We start from the raw sequence: 18,426 nt of genomic DNA, 5'->3' as shown, positions 1-18,426 counted from the left end.
CCTGGGGAATCCTTCCACACTCATGACCTTCACTCATGACCTTCCTCCCCTCTTTGGGGTTCCCGCAGCCCTCCCTCCTGGGGCAGCCAGCCCCCTCCTCACCTCTGCTTTCATGAGGCCCCTCCTGAGCCTGGTTCTCTGCTTGTCCCAGTGCCAGGCCTCCTGTGCATGGGAGGGGCTTGTGGGGGGTTGGGGAGAGCTCTGATGTTCAGGGGGGAGCTAGCCCCCAGCACTGACCCTGCTGGTCTAAGGGCAAAGCATCGGCTCACCACTGCCCACCGACAGACCCAGAAGGACCTCCGAGGTCACCCAGCTCCACCCACAGGGCACAGATGGGATCAGAGAGGGCCGAGAAGAAAGAACAGAGGCAGAGGTTCGTCCTCATTCCTTTTATTGTACTCACCCGCGCTTTCCCCAGACCTCGTGTTCAGACAGAGCCGGGCAGGCCTTGGGGGCTGGGGCTGGGCCACGGGCAGGGAGCCCAGAGTTTGGCCAAGGCTCCCTCCGGGCCAGAGGTAGCTGAGTAAGGGTTCATGGCTGAAGGGCTGTCCTGGCCTGACCCGCGTGGGGCGGAGGGGACACGGTATGGACCAGGTGTCTGTGCCTGGGGATGTGGGTGTGATCAGATGGTTGTGTTTGCAAGGCCCAAGCTGTTCCAATACAGAGTGTGGGCAGAAGGGGGTGTGCATCCAGGTGAGTGTGCACAGGAAGGCGTGTGCACGGCGCACTGGGGGCTTGTGAGCACACCACACACCTGCTCGCTACCGGTACCTGCCAGGTGCTGCGGGCCCAGGCTACGTCTGATGCCTGATCAGGAACCTTTTAAGCGAAGGTCCTTAAAACGGCCTGGGGAGTTTGCTCGCCTTGGAGATACTGGTGAGGGGGGCTCTGGGATGGCCCAGGGGCCTGCCAGGTGGCTAAGCTCCCCAGGGAGAACCAGGCGGTCCCAGAGAACTCTCTGTGGTGCTGAAATGTCTGTACTGTCTCATTTGGCAGCCACAGCCCGGGTCTCCTTGATGGTTATAATGTGGCTGGTCTGAGGAATTGCTCTTTATTTTATTCCATGTTCATTAATTTAAATTTCAATAGTCACCGTGGCTAGTGTGTGTCGTACGGGAGAGCACAGGCCTAGAGAGGGGGATGTGGACCCAGAGAGGGAAGCACGAAGCTCCAGCTGGGAAGTGTGCGAGGGCCACCCAGCGCCCGCACCCCCTCCGCGCCCAGAGAGGCTGGGGCTGGGTGGGGTGCGCTCGGCGGGGTGCAGAGGTGGAGCCAGAGCTCAGAGCTACGCAGGTCTCTCCCGGGTCCACCCTGAGCTGCCGGCACACGGGTGTCTTTCTGGCTGGGAGGGCAGGGGAGACCCCTCTACCCTGGCTGGGGCCCCACCATGGCCCCCCTGAAGCCTCAGGCTGCATCCAGTCAGGAGCGGGGCCGAGGTCAGGACGTCCTCATGTTCTCCTGCAGGCCCAGGGTGGAGCTGGTGGCCGCGGGGTCCCGCTCCCGCTGTGTGAGCATTGGGGGGGAAAGGAGGGTGAAAGTCAGCCTCAGGGGAGCAGCTGCCTCCCCACCGCAGACTTAGGGGCCGAGGCCTCTGAAGGGCCTGACTCGGGGGGAGGGGAGGCACCTCTTACCGCCTCTGGCCCCATGTCCTCCGCGTACTTGAACTTCTTCTGCTTGTAGTAGTGCCTCTTGGGCAGGATGTGGAGCAGCAGCAGGTCACAGAGAACCGTGGCCTGGGGGCAGGAAGGTGGTGGCTAGAGCGTGGGAATCCCTACTGTCCATGAGGCCCTGACCCAATCCTACCCTATCCAGACCGGGTCCTGGAGAGGGTGAGGCCCTGACCAATCCTGTCCTATCCAGACCGGGGGTTCTGGAGGGGTGTGAGGCCCTGACCCAATCCTGTCCTATCCAGACTGGGTCCTGGAGGGGGTGAGGCCCTGACCAATCCTGTCCTATCCAGACTGGGGGTTCTGGAGGGGGGTGAGGCCCTGACCCAATCCTGTCCTATCCAGACTGGGTCCTGGAGGGGGTGAGGCCCTGAAGCCCCTCGGGGAGCCGAGACTGCCCACCCCCCTGGGTCCTGCCCACTGTGGGCCTCAGTTTCTTCAGACACACTGTGTGTCTGGGGTGGGGGGCAGGCTCAGTAAAGATGGACAATTACAGTCAAGTTATGGGGTGAGCGACTTGTTGCTGCCACTGAGATGTGGAAGAGGGGACCTGACCCCAGCACAGTGTCCCCAGCACTTACCACCCCGAAGATGCCAATCCCAGAGCCGATGGTAGTCATTGTGGGGATGATGTCAAACTTCCCAGCCTGGTGGGGGGCCAGGGATTGGGGGGAGAGGGAGAAGGGTTAGCAGTCAGCAGGGGCCCAGGTGGAAAGGTCTTTTCTCAGAAGCCCTAAGGCCAGGCCTGGGGTCAGGCGGTGTCCCTTCCACTGTCCGCTGGCCCACTGCCTGCTGCCCAGGGTCTGCCTCTACATGGCGGCTCAGAGGCTGGTCAGAGGCCTGGGGTTGACCTTGGCTCTGCCTAGCTGGACTCAGGGAGACAGTGCGGGAGGTGTGGTCACAGCCGAAGGCCACCATCAACTGCACCCACCCATATGCTATTGGGAGAACTGCCGAAGACCGCCCACCACCTCCAGTCGCCTGGAACCACAGAGGCCCAGCCGGCTCTCCCAGGGCCCGGAGCGTGTCCTGGCTGTCCCTCACTCTGCCCGCCACTCACCTTGCCGTCCACGAGGATGTCGAAGCGAATCCCAAACACCTTGAAGAGGTGCCGGTGGTTGGTCCCGTTCTCCACGAAGTACCTGGCAAACCTGGGGGAGAAGGGAGGGTGCAGCGGGGATGATGGAGAAGCATCCTTGGTGGGGAGCTCCCAGAGCATCAGGGATGCAGGGCCTTCGGGGCCCATGAGGATAGTCCCCCCACATTATAGAGAGGGGGACCCCGGGCCTCGTGCCAGGAATGCTGTGCTCCCACTCCCCCTGGCTCCTCGGGCAGCCACTTCCCCAGCCGGTCCTGCCCAGGGGGCCTCCTGGGGACCAAGAGCAGGGCAGGGCTCAGGCCTCCGAGGTCTTGCTCCCTGCCGGCTCCCTGCATGCCCCCCCCCCCGGACGACGGGAGCTCCCCGGGCTCCTGGCCCCCACTTGCTTGGCCCTGAGGGTTCTGGGAACAGAAACGCCCTGAGGACCCCCAGGGACGTGCCCGGGGGGGAGGGGGGCGGGCCGGCACCTGAAATTGAAGCCTTGAGACAGGTTCTTCTCTTCGTAGAGCCCGTGGAACTGGTAGACTGGCTTGCAGTGCCGCACGTGCCAGTCCAGGTCGCAGTTCCAGTCGATGGTGATGCCGATGACGCCGCCCTGCGGAGACACGGCGCTTAGCCCTGGGGGTTCGGGGCGGGACGCTGCCTCTTGAAGAGGGAACGTGCCAGGGCTTGGCAAGAGATGCTGAGAAACGGCTTCCGTGCGAGGCCTGTCACCCTCTCTGGCCCCGCCTCCCGCCCACCACCCTCCAGCTTTTCTAGAACACACGGAGTCTCCCCCACTTTGGGGCCTTTGCACAGCAGTTCCCCCAGTTTCCCACGAGACCGGCTCTTCCTCATGCTTCTCAGAACCAGGGGTCGGTGGGGAGCTGGCCCTCTGGAATTCCCAGGGTCTCCCAGGGCCAAGGGCCATGGGATTCGAGCTGCATTTTTTAAAAAATATATTTTATTGATTTTTTACAGAGAGGAAAAGAGAGGGATAGAGAGTTAGAAACATCAATGAGAGAGAATCATCGATCAGCTGCCTCTTGCACACCCCCTACTGGGGACGTGCTCGCAACCAAGGTACATGCCCTTGACCAGAATCGAACCTGGGACCTTTCAGTCTGCAGGCCAATGCTCTATCCACTGAGCCAAACCAGTTTCGGCTCAAGCTGCTTTAATCTGCTAATTTAAAAACAGCGGGACCTCAGCAGACACCCCAATGTCCACATCTGCCCAAGCCCGTTCATTCTGGGCGCCTCCTTGGTGCCACCCCACGCCAGGCCCCGCTGAGGAGACAGGCCTGATCCTGCCTCCCGGCATTAAAGGATAAGCCACCATCCTCATCCCACACAGGGAGCTGGGGGCGGGTTAACTGGGCCTGAGAAGCCTCGATTGGCTGGCCGATCCCGGGCCCAGCCCTCCCCGCTCGCCTGGCACAGTACCTTCTCGGCCAGCGTGCTGAAGCTCTGGCCCGACTCGCGCGCCACGTAGCCGAGGTGGAAGATGGGGCACAGCGGGTGGGAGGTCTTGTGGTAGAGGCAGTGCTTCAGGTAGGTGGCATTCACCTCGTCCACCAGGTTGCGCCTATGAGGCAGAGGGCGTTGGCAGCAGCACGGTGCCAGCTGGGAGGTGCCCACCGCTTCCGAAGCCCTGCGGATCCCTCCGCTCCCCGAAGCCCGGCGGATCCCTCCGCTCCCCGAAGCCCCGCGGATCCCTCCGCTCCCCGAAGCCCCGCGGATCCCTAGTGGGCCCAGGAAAGGCCCCTTCCACCCCGGGGGCCCGGAGAGGAAGCGGCAGGGGCAGGGGTGCCAGGTGGCCGAGGCCGGCAGACGCAGCCTCCTGGAGGCCCCTGCCCGCCGCTCGCTCTCCCACGCACCTGTTGACCTGGAAGCGCGGGAAGCTGATGCTGTTCTTGATGAAGAGCGTGAAGTTCTCGGCCTCTCGGAGAAGGGCGGGGCTGAAGGAGACCACACCTACTCACCACCCCTCCCCAGCAGAACCCCCGTGCGCCCAGCAGAGCTTAGCAAGGTGTGTGTGTGTGTGTGGGGGGGGGGGGGGGGTTCACCCTCCAGTGGCTTTGGGGTGGGGTGGGTGCTGGAATGATGGACTCTCAGGCCCTCTGACCAGGGGCCAAGGGGGTCTTTGGCCTGGGCTGCACAGACGGAGAGAGGGGAGGGTTGGAAGGGGGGGGGGGGGGGGGCTGGTCCTCTGGAGGGTACAGATCCCCTCTGTCTGGGCTCCCAGCTCCCTGGAAGGAGCGGGCGTTACCGTGGGATGCTGTCATCCACTTCCACGGGGCACCAGCCGAAGATCTCGCACGTCTTCACGGTGTTATTGAAGGCCACGCACTTGCCTGTGCGGATGCCTGGAGGGAGGGAGAAAGTCCTGGGTGCAGCTGGGGGCAGGGGAGACTCCCCCCCCGCCCCCAGCCTCCCTCCCTAGGACTCCCCCTGGATGAGGCTCCCCAAAGCAGAAGCCCGAGGACAGAAGTGCGGCGGGGTCTGGGACAGGGCAGGCCCAGGGCAGGATGGCGGGACGTGGGAGGGCGGAAAGGGCGGCCTGGTGGGGGCAGCCCTGAGCTGGAAGGGGCTGAGGAGCGGTGGGAGGAGGCTCCTTACCCTGGGCCTTCCTTTCCGCCTTCCCTGACGTGCAGTTACTGTCGCTCGTGCACACGCCCACTTCCGGATGCTGGGGGAGGGGAGAGCTACTGGCTCCAGGCCCCTGGGCTGGGGTCCTGAGAAGAGCCCCTCCCACTCCCGGGGCCCTAGGGAGGGCGTGGGGCGGCGTCAAAGGTACCTTTGGGGTGACCCTGGCTGGTGGCCTCCATCCCCCTCGGGGCTCAGGCCCAGCTGCTGATGCCAGCGGGCAGGGGTGGGAGGAGGGGGCTTGGGGTTGGGCCGGCACAGAGGCTCAGCATCCTGCGGGGCACGCAGCTGGGAGGGGAGCCCCGGCGGGGTCAAAGGTGGCCTGTTCCTCTGTGTGAACCTGTGCCTGAGACCCCCCCCCCCACTGCGCCCCCCCCCCCCCCGCAGGGACCCCCCCCCCCAGCTTCCCCTCCTCTTCCCGGTGACCTTCCCCTTGGGGTGAAGGAGGGGGGTGGTCGGCCGCCTCACCTCTGCACAGTGGCCTTGGGCCTGGTGGGGGGTCACGATGAAATTGGTCATGACCACGAAGGAGCTGTCGCCCTGGAAGGGAGCGGCAGGGCTCTGAGCTGGGAGAACGGCCCCAAGAACCAAGCACCGCCCAGAGCTCCCAGCGCCCACACCACACACAGCACAATCCTCCATACTGCCCCCACCCCCACCCCCGATCAGCGTGCGGTGAGTGGAGCAGGCTGCGTGTGCCCGGCATCCACCTTAGGGACATGGAAGCCCAAGCGAGGTGGGATCTGATGGTCCCACGGGGTGGGGGTGGGGGTGGGATAAGAGGGAGGTGGCGGGGGGGGAGCCCAGCCCAGCTCTGAGCCAGGACTTCTGGGCAGAAGGTGCATCCCTGGACCGACCCAGCTCACCTGGGCTGGGAAGACGTAGTCAGCCACGTCCCAGACCTGGGGGCCCAGGCCCGGGAGCTGCGTCATGGCCATACCCTTGAGTTTCACAGACACGCTGCTGATGAGGCCACTCGAGGTCTGGTAGCCCTTCTCATAGACAAAGACCCACCTGCGGAGAGTGGGGCAAAGGGGTCGCTCGAGGACGGCATGAGCTGGCACCAGCTGGACAGGCCGAGGCCTTTCCCTTGGCCTCTCAAGATGGCCGGCGTGGCCCAGTGGTTGAGCGTCAACCTATGAACCAGGAGGGCACATCTTGGGTTGCTCAATCCCCAGTGTGAGTTGTGCGGGAGGCAGCTGATCAATGATTCTCTCATTATTGATGGTTCTCTCCCTCCCCCTTCCTCTCTGAAATCAATAAAATTATATTTTTAAAAAGATGCATTTTTTTTTTTTTAAGTTCCACCATTCTTTTCATTCTGAAAACACTTATTCCCGGGCGGAGACCCACTGAAGGACTCTGTCAGGTCCTTTTCCAAGAGCAGAATTTGCTGGTGCCTGAAGGCCAAGCATCTTGAACCCCAGTCCTCAGGAGAGTTCTCCTTCTTCCCTGAGGCCCTCCCCCAGAGACAGCAGAGCGTGACACGGAACGCCTGGCAGCCTCCGGCCCCAGTCACGGACCTCCTGGGAGTGGCTCAGGCTGGAGGCCGCCCAGCTTTCCTGGGGAATCCTGCCTTCTCTTCCCAGCACCGAAAACCCCTCTTCCTATGCATTCTCCACTTTCAATCCGGAAGGTTCTGCGGGGCCCACCTCCCTCTTAGCCCCAGGGGTAGGCACATGCCAATCCATGTCCCGTCACCCTAGCAACGGCGATGGGTCTAAGGATGAGCACGTGCCCTGGGAGTGCCAGCAGGGAGGCCAGGGTTTTTTCTGAGAATTATTGGGGAAAAGACATCCTCTCTGCTAAGCAAGGTGGCTCCAAGAGCAAACTGTGGTGAGTTATCTCTGCTACCTCACAGAGCAAGCGTGAGCATGAAGCCAACGTAGAGAAAGCCAGGCCAGGAGATGGTGGGGGGTGGCAGACCCCTACCAGGTTGTTTTAGCACCTGGACCCAGCCATACCTAAAGCATGAGCCATCTACTTCTGGACTTTTCAGTTGCACGAGAGGCCCGAAGCACAAAATCCGGGTGCAAGCATAGGCCTTCCTTCCCCCGGCTGCCGGCACCGGCTTCCCTCCGGCCCCCGGGACCAGGGCTTCCCCCGCAGCCCTGGCTTCATCCGCATATTACGCTTTTATTATTATAGATGAGCTAATAAATCCCCTTCCTTTATGTAAGCCAGTTTGGTTTTGGCTTCTGTATCTTACAACCAACAGTCCTGGAAACACTTGTGTCCGGAGTGTGGTTCTCTTCCTCAGATTCCTGTACACGTGTGTGTGTGTGTGTGTGTGTGTGTGTGTGTGTGTGTAGGGGGGGTTGTAGGGGGGGGGTTGTCTGTGTGTGTGTGTCTGTGTGTGTGTCTCTGTGTGTGTGTCTGTGTGTCTGTGTGTGTGTGTCTGTGTGTGTGTCTGTGTGTCTGTGTGTGTGTCTGTGTGTGTGTGTGTGTGTGTCTGTGTGTCTGTGTGTGTGTGTGTCTGTGTGTGTGTCTGTGTGTGTGTGTGTGTCTGTGTGTGTCTGTGTATCTGTGTGTGTGTCTGTGTGTCTGTGTGTGTGTGTGTGTGTGTGTGTGTGTGTGTGTGTGTGTGTGTGGTGTCCATGGTGCCCATCAGAGTTTGTGGCTTCGTATCCCCAGGACAAATCTGTGAGCGCACCTATGGGCAGGTCTATTTAAGCCTTCTTCACCCCTCACTCTATCACTCTACCCTCGGTCTGCCTGTCCAAGCAGAGCTCCAAGCCCCTCTCCCGTGCCCGGTAACGGAATTCTCCAGGCCTCCTGGTCCCAGGGTCACTGCTAGTTCTCTAGGAGCTGGCTCCCTGATCCAGGCTGCAGGAAGGCAGCCCACCAACATCCTCCTCTCTCCTCCCATAGTGCATTCCTCTCTCTGCAGGCCCCTCACCCTGCCAGGCCCTGGAGCCAATCCCTCCTCCCCAACCCCATGCCCAAGCAGGGTCACTGCTGCCCCCTGCAGGTCCCAGGAGGCAACAGGGACATGACAAAGCCTCCCAGTTCTGTGTCCTGAACCTGTCTCACTGCCTCCATCACCTAGGCCCCGCCCTCCTCCGACTGCTTCTTTCAGGATGGCCTCTGGCTTTGTGCCCAAGCTGCAGCGGAGGCCTCTGGCCTCTCTCTGGGCACCCGGACCCCCAGTGTCCAGCAGCATTTCTCTCTTTGCCCCACGCCACCTCCTTACAACATAGATGAGAAAATGAAGGCCCGGGGAACATCTCCCCCGTCAGAGGGAGCCCCAGGCTCAGGGCCCGCAGCCCGGGACTCTGCCCCTCCGCTGAGGGTCAGGTGTGGCCAGGAGCCAGAAGTGCGGGGCTGGGGGAGGAAGCAGAGGCACAGGAGGCTGCACGCTGGGGCTGGTGCAGACACTCTTGGTTTTATGCCCTGGGGCCGTCAGTCTTGGGGGGTCAATGGGAAAGATAAAACCTGGCACCTGTGACCTCAGTTCTGAGAGCAGAATGCCCTCGGTGCCAGGCCTACTCCCCCAAACCCACACTCAGCCTTGCTGTCTCCACTCTGGGAAGCCATGGGCACCTCATGCCCAAAACTCGGGCAGTTTTTGAAGCTCCTCCCCTCCCAGAAGTCCTCTTTCCTGTTCTACCCACCTCAAGCTCAGCAACACCCTCTCTCTCTCTCCTCCGGGGGCCGCTCATGGGAGAGGCCGCCCGTGGGAACGGCCTGGGGGCCGAGGTTCCGGCACCAGCTCTGCCACTCGCCGCTGCGTGGCTTCTGGCCGCAGACGGACCCTCGCTGAGCCCTGGCGTCCTCCGTAAAACGGGGGTGGTGACACCTCCCACCAAGACGGTTCATTCAGCAAACACAAGCAGGGCCCGGCCACGCTTGAGGGGGTGGTTGTTTGGTTGTTTGGGGATCCCCGTGAGTTCCGTTCGATGAGTTAGCAGGCACAGGCACACAGCAAACCAGTCTCCCGTCTTCACGGTCCCTGCTCTTCCCTCACTCATTCTTTAAATGTCCACCTGCCCCATCGGCCTGGCCTCCACCCCCAGCCCAGGCAGAACCCCCTGCGAGCTCTCACAGACCCATCGTGCCCCAGGGTTCCCGCCTCCACTTGTTTACTCTCCCCTGAAATGCAATGCCACGCATTCATTTGTGACAAATATTTACTTATGGAGCAGAAGCCCCTATTATGGGGTGGGAGGGGGTATGGGGAAGGGACGGACACGGAACCTCAGGCCCTCGTGCCGTGTAAGGCCGGTAAATCATTTTGTCTGGCCCTGCCATGGCATTAGGGGCGAGCCAATTAATGTCTGACCCATTATAGCAGGCTAGTGTTTGCACTGATAAATTTGCATGGCCCCCGAATGACGCTGTCAATGTCCACGTGGCCCTCGGCAGGAGGGAGGACCCCCACCCCTGCCCTACTCTGTGCCAAGCACTTCTCTAGGCGCTAAAAATACAGACGTGAACAAAACAACCCAAAAGTCTGCACTCCCTGCTGGGCGACGCACATCCCTCCCCTCTGCCCCGGCCCCACCCCAGGCACCGCACAGCGTCCTCCGACCTAAGCCGACCCTCTGGAAAAGTCAGCTTTCCCTCGTAAAGGTCGACATGGAATTTCCACCTGACCCAGCGGTTCCTTCCATTTGTAGGTATCCTGACAACGTATGGCCAAGCGAAAACATGCACACGAATGTTCACAGCAACATTCTTCGCGGGAAACAACCCAGATGTCCTTGACCCACAACGAGTGGATAAACAACGCGGGCGCGTGGCACCGCCCGTGGGACCTCGTCCAGCCGCAGCGGGAAGGGAGGACCGACTCACCCTACAACCCGACGGACCTCCCAGAGGGAGCGCGAGGGGGCAGAGCCAGCACAAAAGACCGCGCATTGTATGACTGTACTTCTGGAGAAGGTCCAGGGTAGGCAAGGGGCATGGGAGGGGAGGGGAGTGGAGTGGTTGCTGAGGGGCACAGGGGCGGGGGTGGGGGGAGGTTGAATAGCGGAAATGTCTGAATTGGATCGCGGTGATGGCTGCACAAATTGGTGACTACGCTAAAACCCACCAAACGGTATGGTTTAAAAATGGTGAATGTGATAGCATGTGAATTATATCTCAAAGTAAAAATTCAACGAGAAGGACCAACGAGAATGCCTCATGCGTCCACAGAACTTGCTCCTCTGGTGCCCCGTCCCCAGGCCCAAAACCCAGGCATCATCCTCCCGCCTTCCTGTCCTTCATGCCCATTCTCTGGTCTCTCCTGGCCGCCCCTGGCTTTTCCCTGAGGGCCGGAGGGGTTTGTTGTGGGAGCTGGGAGGAGCTGGGAGGAGCTGGGGCAGCTCTGGCTGTGGGCTGGGAGGGCATGGTGTAGCTCAGCCACAGGCAGCAGCTGACCAGACCTCACAGGAGCCGTGGGGCAGAGCAGACTCTGAGCCGGGGAGGAGCTGAGTTCAGAGCTGGGGCCCGAGCTGGGGTTCAGAGGCTGATCAGCATGCAGTCTACAGGCAAGTCATGCTGATAATTTGTTTTTAATTTTTTGAATGAGTTTCCAACCTCCGAAAATAAAGAGGCTCCTTTCACCTGTAAGTTCCAGTTTCCCACTGCTCCTAAGAAGGCGGAAACTCTGGCCATGCTGGGCACATGCCCCCTGCGGCAGCGAGGGGCAGGGGGCTGAGTGTGGCCACCCCGCTGTGGGGCCTGCCAGGGTGATGACCTCTGTTGTCCACACTCACTGCCTCTGCCTTGGCCTCATCCTCTCAGCACTGCTGCCTCTTCACAGCTGTCCTGCCTCTGGCCTCCACCTGGGCCCCAGCACCTGCCCACCCCAGGCCTTCCCCGTCCAGAGAAAGCTGCCGGCGGGAGAAAGCCCACGCTGCTCAGCCGGGTTCAGAGGCCTGAGCCAGTGGCCCCACTCATTCCTCCATTTCCTCTCCCTTAGCTCCTTTCTTTATTATTATTATTTTTAATCCTCACCTGAGGATATTTTTCCCATTAATTTTTTAGAGAGAATGAAAGGGAGGTAGGACAAGGGAGAGGAGAGGAAGGGAGAGGAGAGGAGAGGGAGAGAGAGAGAGAGAAACATCGATTGGTTGCCTCCTGCTTCCTGATCACACCCCAACTGGGGCCAGGGATCAAACCTGCAGCTGAGGTAGGTGCCCTTGACTGGGAATCAAACCCCAGGCCCTTCAGTCCTCCCGCTGACACTCTAGCTACTGAGCCGCTAGGACCTTTGGTCACACTTCCCAGCAGCCCTGCTTGGATGCGGCGGGCACACAGCCGGCTCACCAATCAGGGCATTCACTCCCTTGGCCACCGCAATTGTTTCTGAGTTGGGTCATGACCCAACCGAGGCCAGGAAGTGGAGGCCCCAGGACTTGCGCTGGAACTCGGGGAAGGAGATGTGCCCCAGGGGAGGCTAAGCTGCTGGGATGTCAGCTGGGGGCCGTTCTGCCTGAAGGACAGAGCCGGCTGAGGCTGAAGCCTGCGGAGGGGAGCAGAGCCGGGGCCGAAGGAGCGGGTCCTGGCTAGCTTCCCTGGAGAGCCCAGACGGGACCAGCCTGAATGCCTCGCCTCCTGGATGGGAGAGGCAGAGCCTGCTCCCCCTGGGGCCTCCATGGAGGACCCGGCAGGCCTGAAGCCCGCATCGACTTCTCAGCTACACTCATACAGCTGGATCCGTTTCGCTCTCTAGGAACCAAAGGAGTTCTGGCTAGTTCCTTTCACCGGTAAGTCCCAGTTCATCTCCTTGTTCTCCCTCTGCCTGCCCTGCCCCCACCTCCGTCCCAGGAAGCCCGACACAGCACCGGGCATGGAAAAGGTGCTGCAGAAATGTCTTCAGCCCTGGCTGGGTTGCTCAGTGGTTAGAGTGTTGGCCCTCAGACCGAAGGCTCCATGTTTGATTCCTGGTCAAGGGCATGTACCTGGGTTGCAGGCCTGACTCCAGCCTGGGCCAGGGTGTGTACGGGAGGCAACCTCATCACTGCTGCCTCTTCACACCTTTCTCTCTTTCTCTCCCCTCCTTCCCTTCCACTCTCTCTAAAAAACCAGTAGAAAAAAATGTCCTTGGAGGACTAACAACAAAAAAGAAATGTCTCCAGACACATTTCTCCCGGTATGGGTTGGTATCTGCTCTCACCCCTCGCCGGTGTGCTCCGGGATCCATTTGGGGGTCTCAGGAGCGCTTGACGTAAGAGCTGTCTGTGGGTGCACAGGGAAGGGGTGAGGGCTGAGGTGAGAGGAGGCCCAGGGGGGGCCTGAGGAAAAGTTCAAGGCTGGTTCTACCACTGGGTCACCTCCTCCAGGAAGCTTTCCATGCTCCCCTCCCCAAGCAGCATTCACAAGTCCCCTCGGACTGTCCTGTGTGCCCCGGAAAGATCGTTCTCCCCGCTTGACCAGAACACCCCAGGCGGGGACATGTTTCAGCACACCCTTTTATGGGCCTGCGAGATCGTGGACGGCAGCCGCTCTGCCTGCACACCTCCAGTTATGGAGCGCTCATTGCTGCCCAGGAGAAATGCTACGACCAATTAACCAAATTTGAGCAAAAAAAAAAAACACCAAAAAAACCCACAAACCAGTCTTTGCACAGCCTTTCGGGGCCTCAGGCCCACCTGCTCCCTCCGCCTGCCCCGGGCTTCCCCAGCAGGGTGCCGGAGAGAGAACACAGCCTCTGTTCCGCACCTCGGCTCCCGGTCTGCTTCTCAGCACCTCGGCCTCCCTGCCTGTTTCTCAGTAACTCTCCCCGTTTCTAAGGCTCAGAACCTCTCTCTTCATCTGAGTGGTCGTCCTCCAAGGTCCCTCTGTCTGGCTCTGTCTCTGTGGCCTCCCATCCCCCACCCGGGCTGCGTCGCTGTCTCTGGTGTCCAGAGCCTGGCATTTCTCCTGCAACACCCTCAGGACCAGACACACACAGACAGGGGCCTTGGAGAGCGGTGTGTGTGTGTGTGTGTGTGTGTGTGTGTGTGTGATTGAAGAAAGTCCATCCTTTCTCAGGAGAGAGAAACCGTTGAACCTCGGTGCATGCCTTGAGAAGGGTGTTCCCCACCCCAGCTCCCTGGGACAGTTGGGAAATTGAAGACTGAGAGTACGTAAAACCAAATCCAGAGCCCTCAGTCTGCAGCTGTGGGCATTGGCCAGACGAGGGCGCCAGAGACAGCAGGAGCCCCAGCCCAAGCAGGGCTGGTGGAAGGGTGGAAGGCTGGACCTCTGGACTTGAGGGTGGGCCTGAGGGATGCAGGGGGGACCCTGCCTGCCTGCTCTGCTCTGTGACTCGGTGGTCAGTCCCTGTCCCTGAGTGGGTTTCCCTTCCAGGATATCAAGGCCGACTTTGGATCACACAGTTGGATTCATGTCCTGGTTCAGCCCTTTCTAGCCGTGAGGTAGGTCCAGGCTAAGTCACTCAGTGTCTCTGAGCCTCACTGTTGCTGACGAGGCCACACCTATTTGGAAACGGAGTCGCCTGTCTTAGGAGCAGGAAAGGGGGGGAGGGGAGAGGGAGGTGGTGAGGCCCCATCACTGGAGGTCTGTGTTCAGGACTGAGGGAGGCTTGAGGCGTACGCTGCATCAGGGATGGGGTGTGGGGTGTGGGAGGACCGTCCCTTTCCCTCTGACAGTCACACCAGTGGGTTCTGGCAGACAGGGGGCGCCACAGGCCACAGCGGACAGCATTCTCCCTGCCTCCGGGTGAGGGCTGGGCAAGCCACCGCTCTCTTCCCTGCGGTGGATGCTCAGGCCCGGCTTGTGCCGGGCAGCACGCCATCAGGGCCCGTTAGAAAGGGGCCCTTGGGAGGTGGGAACAGGGAGGCAAAGCTGGGCCCGGGGGTCAGCAGGCCTCAGCTCTCACAGGAACCCCCACTGCTCCTCTCTGATTTCCCCCACAAGCTCAGACGACACTGCAGATGCCAAACTGGTGGGAACAGGAGCGAGGAGCCGGAAGGGGTCCTTCGCCAGCCCTGGCTGCACCTGACGGCTCTCAGGCCTTGGGGTCCGGGTGGGGCAGAGGGAAGGCTGCTGGATGCCAGAGGCCCTGGGGGAACGGGCCTCTTAAGCTTCCTGGGCTCAGTCAGCAGTCCTGGTTTGGTCCCAGCAAACATGGGGACACGGAGCCCAGAGGGGCAGGGCCCTCCGGACACACAGCAAAGTCAGCCGGGGCTGCCAGGCGCCCCCAGACTCCCCAGCAGAGGCTGTGTTCCCCTCAGAGCCCTCTGAAGACTGACATGATGGCCACCCCCCACCCCCATCAGGGGCACATGCACTAGGCATCCAGCCACCTCAGCCACGGGGCATGCACAGGTGGGCGCCTGGTCCCAGGGACACACCCAGCAGACACACCCATTGGGCACACACTGACACATGAGGGCACATGTACCCACACAGAGCTCTGGGTATGACACATGCATCCACACACACACACACACACACATGTGTTCACACAAGCACACATGTGTGCAAGCCCCTGCCAGCCGGCCTTGGCTCCCGGGCAGCCAAACTGATTTCGGGAAGACGGCCATGCACGGCCCCTGGAACACCCAGGCTGCAGGGGGGGCTGCCCCTGCTTCCGCCCTTGAACTCCTGGGACAATGGACAGGCCCAAGAGGCCCAGAAAGGAGCTGCCATCCCTGGGCCAGAATGACCTCCAACCTTTGCCTGGCATGCCCCCATTCAGGCACAGGCGTTCTCACATGCCCCAGGGCCTCTCCTTGAGGCAGGGCCGGTGGGAGTGTCTCTGCCTCAGGATGGCCTGGCTCCGCTGTGGGGTCCGGGGTAGAGGGACCTGGCCCCCGAAGCCACACACACACACACACACACACACACACACACACCTCGCTTCAGGGAACCGGTCCTAGCGAGTCTGTCCCACAGAATCCAGCGGGTTTGCCCTCGTTGCCCAGGTGACCCAGCACTGGGGGCCTGGGGGGGGGTCCCCCACTCTGTACCTCACTCAGTGTCTCCCACTGGCTCCCATTCTATCTCGCCGGCCCAGGTTTGTCGGGAAGGATGACCACTAGTGGAAAGGACAAGGGGCTCCCGGGGGTTCCCAGGGGGGGCCTCCCGGAGCCCAGAGGGCACAGGCCTGGCACAGAGGGCGGCAGGGAGGGGCCCGGACTCACCCGACCACGTAGACCAGCACCACGAGCTGGATGAGGCGGAAGATGATGCCCACCTTCTTGTTGCGCACCAGCACCATGCGGGGCGTGTCATACTCGAAGAAGAAGGCGGCCAGCTCGTCCTGCAGCCGCCGCGCCATGGCGGCCGGGGCGGGGGCCGGGCCCCGCGCAGCCCCGGCTCCCTGGGTGCGCAACCACCACGGCTCCCGCGGTGTCCAGGGGCAGGCCGGGCAGGTGGGGCCGGAGGTCAGGAGTCAGAGGTCAGCGGCAGGCGCTTGGGCTGGGAGGGAGGACCCTTGGGTGACCAGAGCAGCTTTGGGTCCCTGGCAGGCAATGGTCTGAGGGACAGCCGAGCCTGTGGACAAATAAATTCCCAAAGATGGACGGGGGCGGAGCTGGCAGGGTCACCAGGCCCGGCGCTGCCCCGCTGGCTCCGCCCCGGCCCGCCGGCCCCGCGGGGCCTCCGGAAACAGAAGCTGTTGGCAGGAAACCACGGCCACCCATCACAAGGCGCAGATAAGCCGTCAGCCCCCCGCGAGGCGGGCTGGGCGGAGTGGCTGCAGGCCGAGCCCTCCCCACACCGGGGACCCAGCCCCAGAGCCAAACATCCTCCCCACCTTCAGCCCCGGGGCCTGCAGGCAGGACCGCAGACGAGGAAGGGGGCCCTTCCGGTCCAGCAGCCTGACACTTCCTGTGCCCCCAGCAGGACCCCCGACCCCTGTCCTCGGCTATCCATCCACCCGTCCCTGCATCCAAGCCTGGCCCGGCCCTGGCACCCTCAGCGTCAGGCTGGCATCTCCACCCCTGGCCCCTTCCACTGTCGGTCCTGCCCCAGCCACACCTCCACCTCCCGGATGAGCAGAGGGGGGCAGGGGCAGGGGCCAGGCCAGGCCAGGCGAGGGCCACATCTGGTGCACACCGCCATGGGCGCCCCGAGACCCAGCCAGAAAGCCTGGCATCAAACGGGCTCGGTTACCATCCCTGGCTCTGCCACGTGCTGCCTGGGGGGCTTGGGGGGCTTGCCCGTCCTCTCTGAGCCCCTCTCTGAGCCCGCTTCCTTATCTGAGAAATGGGGACCATGACGGGATTTCCCGGGGGGGATGTGTCCTGATGACACTGAGTTCAGAGAGCCTGAGGCCACTGTGCAGCTTGGGGTGCAGCCCCTCTTCAGCTTCCGCCCTTCACCCCAGTGCAGGCCCCGCAGGCAGGGGCCCCCAGGACTGGGTTAGGGTGGGGGATCCCCGTTAGCTCTGAGTCCTTAGAACCGGAGGCCTCCCTCATCCCCACCTCCTGTTGCAGATGAAGAACGTGGAGCTGCCCTGGCCGGGGTGCCTCGGCTGGCTGGGCATCACCCTGGGCCCCCAAGTGCTGCTGGTTCAATTCCCCGCCAGGCCCATGAACGCATAAATAAGTGAAACCACAAACGGGTCTTCCTCTGTCTCTAACGCTAATAAACATACATTTTAAGAACAAGAAACAAAGAGCAAGGAGCTCAGAGAGGACACGGGAGTTGCCCAGGCTCACCCCGGGCTGTGCTGAAGGACCCGGCTGGAAGCAAGAAAGCCTCCAGGCCAGCCTGCAATCCCCGCTGCCTGCCCCGCAGGTCCCCGGGCTCCCTCCATGGAAGCTGGGAGGCGAGGCTGGGTGTCCTGGGAGCCGCTGTGTCCTCCACGTCTGAGCTGCCTCGGCCTGAAGGCTGATAGGAGTCTTCTTCCTGGCAGGCCTGGAGCTGGGAAATTGCTCTGGGCGAGGAGCCAGGCCCGGGCTGGGAACCCCAGCTGCCTGTCTGAGCAGAGCTACTTTCTGGGCAACAAGGGGCCCCATCCCGCACCCCGGGCCAGTCACCCTGTCCACTAGCTCCGCCTCACCCCACACCGAGTTCCTGCCCATCTCAAGCTCGACAGTCTGCCGGACGCCATCTCCAAGAGGGCCAGCGAGAGCCACATCCTGGGTTTTTTTTTTCTAAGAAAAAAATCCAGAGATGCTGGGAGTCAGAGCTGTGGCGGTCGCATCCCCTTGGTCCGGTCATGACCCCGGACAAAAGGGCCCGTCGCCTTCCCAGCTGACCCTATGGCACTGGGAGGAGCAGGCTCAGGACACGAACTGCTTGCAATGGGGAGTGGGGAGGAAGCTGACACTGTGTCTGAGCCATCTGTGTCCCACTCCACTCACGTCCCCACTGGCACACCACGCTCTGGAGGGCGGCGGGTGCTAAATAAGGGAGGAAGGGGCAAAGGGGAGGGGGAGAGGGAGGGAAGTCAGGCAGTCATCCTCCAATCTGTGCCTGTCCCTTTCATACCATTACCTTGGCCGCCGCCTCCCCCTCCTCCTCCTCCTCCTCCTCCTCCTCCTCCTCCTCCTCCTCCTCTTCCTCCATTACCTCCACCTCCTGCTCCTTCTCCTCTATCACCTTCTCCTCCTTCTTCTCTACCACCTCCTCCTCCCTCCCCCCTTCCTCCTCTGCCCCCCTCCTCCCTCCCCTCCTTCTTCCCCTTCTCCTTCTCCTCCAAGGATCCAGGCTTGCTGATGGGCAGATGGACAAATGGGCTGACGGCCTCCCTGCCTGGCTAAATTTAACAGCACTGCGGAGTGTGGAGGGGCCTGTGCCCAGGCCTTTAAGGGGGGGTGGGCCCAGGCTCCAGGGGGGCCCCATAGCCACTCAGACATATTTGCTTGAGGCACACACACATGCTGCTGTTATGGCCTCAGTTCTGACCCTGACACTCAGAAAACAGACTGGCAAGGCCCTAGCCGGTTTGGCTCAGTGGATAAAGTATCGGCATGCGGACTGAAGGGTCCTGGGTTCGATTCTGTTCAAGGGCACGTACCCTGGCTGCAGGCTCGATCCCAGTCCTGGTTGAGATGTTGTGTGGGAGGCAAACAATTGATATGTGTCACCCTCTGTCTCTCCATCTCCCCTCCACTCTCTTTAAATCAATGAAAATATTCTCAGGTGA

At 61.7% G+C, this 18,426-nt stretch overlaps 1 protein-coding gene across 1 annotated transcript; it reads right to left on the bottom strand.

The window, feature by feature from the left end:
- Positions 1-377: 377 nt before the first annotated feature.
- P2RX1 (purinergic receptor P2X 1) lies at positions 378-15,832 on the bottom strand. The gene is made up of 12 exons (XM_036452379.2): positions 15,473-15,832; positions 6,260-6,407; positions 5,862-5,933; positions 5,367-5,436; positions 5,017-5,113; positions 4,625-4,705; positions 4,191-4,332; positions 3,234-3,361; positions 2,728-2,818; positions 2,249-2,314; positions 1,632-1,733; positions 378-1,503 (listed from the first exon to the last, which is right to left on the bottom strand). Exons 1-12 carry the CDS (start codon positions 15,607-15,609, stop codon positions 1,438-1,440), a joined length of 1,200 nt encoding a protein of 399 aa, XP_036308272.1. The 5' UTR covers positions 15,610-15,832; the 3' UTR covers positions 378-1,437.
- Between the last annotated feature and the right edge of the window lie 2,594 nt (positions 15,833-18,426).

Source organism: Pipistrellus kuhlii, unplaced genomic scaffold (genome assembly GCF_014108245.1).
Source record: "Pipistrellus kuhlii isolate mPipKuh1 unplaced genomic scaffold, mPipKuh1.p scaffold_m20_p_23, whole genome shotgun sequence".
In the NCBI taxonomy this organism is placed as follows: domain Eukaryota; kingdom Metazoa; phylum Chordata; class Mammalia; order Chiroptera; family Vespertilionidae; genus Pipistrellus; species Pipistrellus kuhlii.
The sequence above is the reverse complement of the archived record's forward strand: the minus strand, read 5'-3'. Positions and strand labels throughout refer to the sequence as shown.

Coding starts and splice junctions, on each gene's coding strand:
- P2RX1 (XM_036452379.2), bottom strand. CDS start 15,609: ATGGCGCGGCGGCTGCAGGACGAGCTGGCCGCCTTCTTCTTCGAGTAT. Junction 5,114..5,366: donor GGCGGAAAGGAAGGCCCAGG/GTAAGGAGCCTC, acceptor CCCTCCCTCCAG/GCATCCGCACAGGCAAGTGC. Junction 4,706..5,016: donor GTGGATGACAGCATCCCACG/GTAACGCCCGCT, acceptor GGTCTCCTTCAG/CCCCGCCCTTCTCCGAGAGG.